Raw genomic sequence first — 8884 nt, 5'->3', positions numbered from 1 at the left:
GCGCGTGTGTTAAGTGGAAAAGTTGAGCTGTTAGAAACCACGTGACCAAGCTACCAAGCAACGTAAAAGGCGCACAGTATCTTCAAAAAATTTATATAATAATATTAGCAGTTCCGACTCATTTACTTTTATTACGAACTTGCATGGTTTAGAATCAGGATTTGCATGAATATTGCACTGCAACACAAATCATAACTGATATCTGCACTACAAATGATAGAACGTTTGTGTTTAAATAACTTAGCGTAGGTTGCATGAGAGGTCCACAGAGCAGGTGCCTCGTGCAATCAAACATTTCCGATATCGTATCTCAATGTCAAATTAAAAAAAAAAAATCCCAAACTTTATCTGTTGTACATCTTTAACTTTCTAACCTTGGCTGTATAACCTCCATGACGAAGTTACAAAGCCTCAGTTATATACATACCTTCATTACGTAATTACACAGTCGTAGTCATGTCCTTTCCAGCATGTACAACGGACACAAAGACAGACAAAAGAAGTGAATGATAACTAATGTCGTACATCCGTCATGTCAATTGACTGGACGTACCGAAATAAATTAATTAAGGCGCCAAAATTGGTGTCCAAAGTTTTTATAAATAAATTCAAACGCTAACGGACATTTTCGGTCTAGAAAATTCCTGTCTGTACTTCAGTTTTCGCTGCAAATGTTATTAGTTTTGTTATTGATGTTGTTGTTATCATGGTATTATTGTTATCGTAAGTCTGTCGGTATTGTTATTGTTATTATGAGTATGGGAATGACTATTAGTGTTATCAATTTTATCCTTGTTATTATTAGCATCATTACTTTCATAATTAGTTGTCATTACCATTATAGCTATCATCATCATCTTTATATCATCATCATTATTACTATCATCATCTTTATATCATAATAATTATCGTCATGATTGTTATTATCATCATTATTGACATAGTTATTATCATCATTATTGACATAGTTATTATCATCAATATTGTTATCAACATTATTTATATCTTTATTATGCTATTTACGTATTGAGATCATTTTAATACTCTGGTGACGTTTTCTACGTCTCAAACCCCGGATAGAATGCGTATTTTCCTAGAAGCTCTTCTGTGGGTAACATGGCGAAACCCACTGTGTGTGCGTATGTGTGTGTGTGTGTGTGTGTGTTTACGTGTGTGTGTGTGTGTGTGTGTGAGTGTGTGTGTTTACGTGTGTGTGTGTGTGTGTGTGTGTGTGTGTGTGTGTTTGCAAGAGATAGAGAGATAGATGGAGAGATGGAGAGAGAGAGAGAGAGAGAGAGAGAGATGACAGATAGATAAATAGATAGATAGAAAGATAAATAGAGAGTATGTGTGTGTGAGTGTCTTTTTGCGTCTCCTCTCCATTCCCATCCATCTTTATCACTTGTCTTCTTTACAGCATTAGTCTGTTAGTCTGTGAGTTTGAATTTACGAAAGCAGGCGTATATTTACATGTTTACATTTGAGTGAAATACATTTACGTGTGCAAATAAAATATAAATCACACGCAAATATCACTCAAATTTCCTTTATTGACAAGTCGGTTAGACAAAACAAGTGATTCGAATTAAAAAAAAAACAAATCTTGAATGAACTTAAGATGGCGGATAAACTTGAAGATAAGGCCTGTATTAATCTCCCGCTTACGTATTTCGCTGAAAATATTTGTCTACAATAAAAAAAAATCATTCATTCGCGACACTTGCCTAATTATATATTTTGGTTGCAATGGAGAGGAAAAATATATGCTAATTATTGTTTACACTTTTATCTTCATTCAAAACGTTTCATATTTACGAGAGAGAGAGAGAGAGAGAGAGAGAGAGAGAGAGAGAGAGAGAGAGAGAGAGAGAGAGAGAGAGAGAGAGAGAGAGAGAGAGAGAGAGAGAGAGAGAGAGAGAGAGAGAGAGAGAGATAGAGAGAGAGAGAGAGAAGAGAGAGAGAGAGAGAGAGAGAGAGAGAGAGAGAGAGAGAGAGAGAGAGAGAGAGAGAGAGAGAGAGAGAGAGAGAGAGAGAGGGAGAGAAAGAGAGAGGGGGAGAGAGAGAGAGAGAAAGAAAGAGAGAGATATAAAGATAGATACATATATAAAGAGAGAGAGAGAGATAAAGATAGATAGATAGATAGAGAGAGAGATAAAGACAGATAGATAGATAGATAGAGAGAGATTCTGTTTACGTACATGCCATGTAGTCATGAGCATCCGAGAATTCCACAACGTTCTGACTGATAAGGACATCACATTACGTATTCACGGGGAGTACGTCCGGATGTGCAACTTTTCAACGAAATGTCGGACAATAATTGAACGAATGAACATTCTAAAAAGGATTATATGAATGCTCTACAAGCTAGCGCCCTTATCTAACGTAAAAATAAAGTAAAATGAAAACTATGCTAACCGCCACTCTCTTAAAAATGAGTCTACGTGAGTTAAACCCATTTCAACCGCCATTATTTTAAGATCTTGTAAAAAGAACAGTGTTAAGATACTTCTGCGATTTCTATTGTTCTAACAGAATTCCATGTCCCACAAAGTAAACACAGGAACGGTATTTTTTGTTTTAATTCAAAGAGCATTCTAAGAAATGTCTGCGTCCCTCGAAAGACAGCATTGCAAGACGTCTGATTGTGCAAGATCCGTTCAGTGTAGCCAAGTCCCCATGGTACGAATTTTCCTACTATTAATTCCTCACCTTTGAATGGTGTGTATTTTCTTTGTACTGTGAAACTGTTCTTTGAATAGGAAACAGTCTATCGCTGCCTGTCAATAAGCTGAGGCAGATTAAAGAACACGCAAGCGGCAAGAAATATTAAATTATATTTCTTCAGGGTTGGTAATGCTATCAGGGTATCTACTTGAACGCCATACGAATTGGCAACATGATTTCAGGTATTTATTTTGCATATCTTAGGCTGATCAGAATGAAATGAGGAGCTAAATTTAATGTGTTAGAGGATGTGCAATTCCGTGGTGCCAAAAGTGCCATTCGAACCCATCCATTAAGTGATTGTTAAAAATCATTCAAGTACACGTGTCCAAGCCGTCATCGGGGTTATTTCCATTTACATTGTATTTAAAAATTTAGAGACCAAAGTCAGTCTCTGCCTTGCGGATCGCCGAAGGTATCTGGTTAGAAACAGAAATATGAATCTCCTACGGTCAAAACTCGTAGTGGGAGAGGTAGTCTTTAATTAAGGTGGTTTTAATAACGGAGAAAAGGAGCTTCGGCAACGTGTAGTGGCTAGAGTGTTGGAACCGGCGAGAAACATCTGGCAACGTTACGTTACGTTTCCAGTCGCGTTCGCTGCATTTGGATGTGTATTGGTGATAAGTCTGGTTGAGTTTTTCTCTTCTTTGTTGGGTTGTAGGGATAAGGTGAAAAGTTTCGATGTATTCTGTCGCTTATGTGATGTAATGTGTTGGTATTACAAGATTTTTGAAAGGACTGAGCGACGATAATCAAATCTAAGTCGCAGCCACTTTTGGTGTTTGAAACATAACAAGAATTTTCAACGTTTGCTGCCTATCCTCATTTTATAAACCTTACAATTTTCAATCCTCAAAGCACCCTTAGGGAGTGAAAAAACAAACCATGTCAACAAAGACTTGCAATTCATCCCTTCCGAACTACGAGGAAGGCAAATAAGATGAAATATAAAGCCTTCGACAGTTTTTAGAAGACTTAGCTCTCCCTCCTCGGCCATCACGAGAACCTGTCCTTGAGAACCTAAACATGGAACACATTGAGGAGAATTGAGAGGAAAAAATCGCTCCTATGCCTCTTCTGCCCGCCTGACAGCCTGATCAGCGGCGAGAATTGAATCAGGTAAGACGCTGGAGTGGGATTCGACCGTAGTGGAACGTTCGGGCGACGAAACGTTCGTAGAAAAGAGGATTGAAAAGAGGAGGGGGAAGGATGGGTGTGGGTGCGCAATGGCGATCACGGAGATAAAAAAATCGGATATTCGGGATGTCTCGGGTGCGCACGGGCTCTGCAAGGGTCGTATTGCACCTGGGAGGTTGCAAGACTACCACTCGTTGTCGTTGTGGATGGTAAGTGCCTGGCCATGACCTTGCCAAGGGAAGAGGAACGTTTAATAATCGGGGATCCGGGAGGCTCTGGCAGCGGGTGAGTCAGGGAGTGAGGCGTAGTTGCGTGACTCATCCTCGGTGACTCATCTCCGTGCCTTTAGACTCATCCACGAGGCAGACACGGGTGAGTAGGTGACACTCGGGTCTATTTCGGCGATTCTTTTGACACCGAATCGCCCCTTTCGTTAATCAACAAGTAATCAATGAGTAACGAGTGAGTAATGACGAGGCTTCAGGCAGGGAAGGGGGTGGGGGGGGGGCGAGAGTGGTTGGGAGGGGGGAGGAGGAGGAGGGGAGGGGGGAGGCGGTTGAGATTCATCTCGGGTTCAACTTTTGCAATGGCCATGTAGGGTGGGAGGGACTTTGGCCATTTTGTTATAGGTTTTTGCCTTTATTGGGTGGGGGTATTTTGCAGAAAAGGGGGTGTGGTTGAGTGAGTTTTTTGTTTAATATTTGGATAGGGTAATGGTAGATATCAACTGTTGTTAAGGTAATAATCAATTTTGAATTATGTATTAGAGGTAATGAAAAGAATTACATTGAATGGCTAACGAGTTATCATGAATTCATTAATAGTTATAGAGATATCATACTGGTAATAAATGACAAGGCAAGAGTCTAGAAGATCCCTGCAATAGCCAACGAAATGTGATTTTTCCGTATCATTATATCAGGTGTATATCTAAATGCACTTGAAATTTCCTGTGAACTATGAAACTTGGCCAAGAATCTGAAGTGCAACATAATTGTGTTGCAAGCGTCAGTAGGTGAGATCAGAACGATGCTTGTGGCCAATGCTTGGGTGTATTCTTATGATATTTAGGTATTATTATTCAGTGTGTGTGTGTGAAAGTATTTAATTTTCCCCCCCTTTAAATGGCTGTTTTAATGTTCTTGGGTTTTGGAGGTCCATGTAAAGATGAAAAGAGCGGGAATTAATTTTTTGATAGATATTCAATCTGCGCTAGGAAAAACACGTATTAAAGAGGGTACCCACAATGATGCAACTCATTGCTGAAGCTAAGGCCAGACAAACATCCACCACATGCATATTCTGGTACGACTTCTGTGACAATATACTGTCTAACAAATATGCAGTCACATCTCTGTCTTGCAAGAATTCTGCATTGGAAGTTTATTTGCCTTTACTAAAGTGCAAAGCGCAGAGGTCAAGGCTATTGCTTGATCCAATCCTATTTTGGACAATTACCTGGTCTTTCACAATACTTAATTGTATAATTGTTGATATATAAGCATGTACTCTTTAACCCATTGATAGTGGATGGTATGATTTGCTGTCGAGGCAGAATCGATCGTAAACGTGGATGGCTCCGTGTCATGTATCGTAAACCTGCCACATGACTGTTTACATATTTTATTAAAACTGCAACCAATGGGTTAATAGGGAATCATTCAGAAAAGACTCCTTATTCTTCTGCTTCTTATTCTGGCAGAAGTTGGAAAACCTCTTCCATGTATATTCAGGCAAGGTTGAGTTTTATATTGTTTCAGTTGTTGACGATAGAATTCCAAGTTGGTCTGCAGGCTCTATCTGCAAGCATATGAGTGGTGGACATCATGTTAATTGCTTTAGATTATTTTATATAACTGAATAGTATTTTTCTAAAATACAAAAATTAAGTATTGGATTTGATGCAGTTGTTAGATTGATTGATGTAAATATTGTATTATCTGTTGAGTTGAATGTTTGGGAAAGGTTACTGAGGAATCTGCTGTGGTTGTTGAAATGGTACTTTTTCTCTTATTTACTCTGGCTGTGTTCTATCCAAATCTGCTTGGACCTTGCAATTGTGGCACAGTGTCATGTGATTGTCTCCTTCCTTGTGGCTATCAGGCAAAAGCAAATGAACCTCCACCTTCTGTAATTCTAACTGAGCTTAGATTGGTTCCACATTTGGAGATGAAGCGTCAGGTAGGTCAACAAGCTCTGCCTAGCCACCTGGATGGCAGAAGTTTGCTAGCCTTTGCCTAAGTGCTAACAGGCATGCAGAGGTGGTGGGTGATCAGAACATTCAGTAGCATTTACTGAATGTGTTATCTCTATGGAGTTTTTAACCCACTCATGCCGGATGACGTGCTGACACGTTTCGTGGTTTTCGCGTCAGACGCCGCCGACAAGATATCTGGCCAAGGCCGGCGCTCGGGGTGAGCGAGCGGGCAGCCCAGGCTCGCGGCCCGTGTGCCCGAGAATCTCGAAGCGTTCGGATGATGCGTTCGAAAACCTCGGTATAGCGACCGTGCAAAGCCGGAATGGCCCCGGCGTGAATGGGTTAAGATTCAAGTTGTGTAAAACATTAAACATTCAAGTTCAAAGGAAAAACAATGTCACCTCTTTTGTTTCTATTACTTGTACAATAACATGAACACATCATTGTCATTCACAGAAAATAAACGTTTAATCATTCTTTGAATACCTTTGCACATGTCATTTCAATGTATATCAATACTTTGAACAAAGAGAATTGAAGAATGAATTATAATTAAAGAAGAGAATAGGATGAATAGTAGTGGGAAACAGATGTCATATATTCCTACATCTGTTTACTGGTATGTAGGGTAAATGTTTGTAAAGATGCATTTTAGGACTGTTTGCAGGTCGGGTAACATCCCTTCCCACACCCCACTGCTTTGTTTACTATTTTAGCAAACATGTTAGTTCTTTGGAAGTTCTTTGGTTTACATGAGTGTATCCTATGATTGCGAAGAGCCAAATAGTAAGACATTATTTTGAAATAATATCCATTAAGTATCACAAATCACAAAGTATGAATAAGTTACAGGGTAAGATTTAGCTGAATGACACATTTGCCAATGTATGATCCTGTAGTCTCTTTGTTCCACTTAGAAAAATGTTACAAGAGGTTGCAAGTTTGAATCTATTCTAATGGATTTCCCAAGTCGGTTTGTGGTATGAAACTTCTCCTTAAGGATGTCTCTAAAGGATGTTGAGATATGTCCGATCTTTGTTTTAAAGGATTGTATGGCATATCCATTGAGATTTTAACCAGGAACTTCTTTAGTGCCTCTTGATTATTGCATTACCAAAGTTTACCCTTTAACATTCTTTGCCTATCGTAAAGGAAGATAATTTACGTGTCTCTTGATAAGCAAACGTAATGAGTAACGAAGCAGAGATTATCCCTGGAACGTTTCCTGCCATTTCACTGATAACGTTGAGACAGAGTTTAGAGGACGTGCTTTTTGTGTTGTTTTAGGATTCTGGATGCTCTCTCTTAGTCCGAGCTTGTCATTCGTATTATTTACTGGGTCAGCTGATGTTATTAAGGAAAAGATATGGGACAAATATTCTGTAGCCGTTTGTTATGAGCTTACCATAAAGCTTATCATCAGGCTTTATCAGTGAATTGGATTAGGTAAGCAGAATAGGAAAACTTCTGTCAGATCAGTTGTGAGTGTGAAGGGAGGCTGTTTAGAGGCAAAGCAATATCTTCTCTGGTGGTGTAATTTAGTGTGCTGTTTGATGAAGTATTGCTGACGTGTTTTCCAATTTGGATGCTTTGTGAGATGTCAGATCTTGTGATTTCTGTCGACCACAGGATTTTTGAGATATGAATTGGTGCATTTTTATTACTATTTTGTACTGTTGTTTTAGTTTTCTTGAAAAATTGCTCTACACTTGAACATGAAGGAGGAATATTTTTAGTGATAGATTTTAGTGATTGGATACTCTGATGAATCCAGAGATGTTATTTATTCGTTTGTATTATTGTTTATTTTTGATACTGAATACAAGTTCTTCAAGAAACCTATCTTGTGTTTATTGTTTTTGTCCAAGCTGGTAAATTGCATGAATTATAATTTGAAACATTATAGGAAACATTTGAAAAAAAAAGAAAATTTTCCTATTCCCTATTTTTTCTTCTTGTATCATTTCTTAGCATAATCAGTGCTAAACTGCAATATTATCAGTCTGGAATATATAATGACCCAGTGATGAATCAGAGTCAGAAATTTAAACCATATGTATTTGATTCTTGTTATCATTCGATGTGAAAGAAGGGTTGGGAAAATCCCTACTAGTTTCTGATTAGTCACTATGGTTATCTCTAGACTTTGACTACATTGAATGAGCTGTTATGGAAAGTTCTTTTTATATTTTGATATTATTATTATATTATTATTTTTTTTGCTTTACACAATTGAGAAGCGATTCTAATAGAATGACTTGATTTTCAGCTTGAGACATGGAGGAGGGCCTCCTGTCATTAAAGTGGAACAACCACAAATCCACATTCTTCCACGTCCTCTCCATCCTACGGGAAAAGGTAAGTAATGAGCGAGTGGATGAGAGAATGAGAGACTGGGGGAGAAAAGGAATAGTGGTATACATTTTAGGCTTTAAGAAATGGATGCTTTGAAGGAATTGTTATGAAAAGAAGACTTTTATGATGTTTCCTGTAGTAACCTTATAACCCTTTGGCCTTCCAGCACACGTACACGGATGTGACGTTGGCCTGTGATGGGAGACTATACCCAGCCCATAAATTTGTGTTATCGACGTGTAGTGAGTACTTCAGTGACATCTTCACTTCCACAAGTGGCAACAACATTGTCATTGTACTTAAAGATGTGAGGAGACAAGATCTTGAATATTTGCTAGACTACATGTACCTTGGGCAAGTTGATGTTGCTCAGTCTGAATTATCGAGCCTTATAAAAACCGCCGAGTGCCTTAGAATCAAAGGTCTAGCCATACCAGATGATGAGCCACAGAAGACGCCCAGAAGAGT

The 8884-nt window shown here is 38.7% G+C and overlaps 1 protein-coding gene across 5 annotated transcripts in view; it reads left to right on the top strand.

Annotated features, from left to right (window-relative positions):
- Nucleotides 1–3318: 3318 nt before the first annotated feature.
- The window catches only part of LOC122258125 (uncharacterized), a 48305-nt gene continuing 42739 nt past the window's right edge, over nucleotides 3319–8884 (top strand). Inside the window, exons 1-3 of one of the 5 annotated variants that reach the window (XM_043023870.2) lie at nucleotides 3319–3846; nucleotides 8331–8419; nucleotides 8583–8884. The exon at nucleotides 8583–8884 is cut by the window's right edge and continues 547 nt beyond it. In XM_043023870.2, the coding sequence (XP_042879804.2) occupies nucleotides 8339–8419; nucleotides 8583–8884 (383 nt within the window). In that variant the 5' untranslated portion in view covers nucleotides 3319–3846; nucleotides 8331–8338. Of the gene's footprint in view, nucleotides 3847–3919; nucleotides 4327–7178; nucleotides 7508–7538; nucleotides 7590–8330; nucleotides 8420–8582 lie in introns of those variants that run through there. The other 4 variants (XM_043023892.2, XM_086548589.1, XM_043023881.2 and 1 more) reach the window with 4 other exon arrangements.

This window comes from Penaeus japonicus, unplaced genomic scaffold, assembly GCF_977035675.1.
Source record: "Penaeus japonicus unplaced genomic scaffold, GWHDUDI00000001_assembly GWHDUDI00000021, whole genome shotgun sequence".
Classification (NCBI taxonomy): Eukaryota; Metazoa; Arthropoda; class Malacostraca; order Decapoda; family Penaeidae; genus Penaeus; species Penaeus japonicus.
Note: the sequence above shows the minus strand (reverse complement) of the source record. Positions and strands in the feature narration are given on the sequence as shown.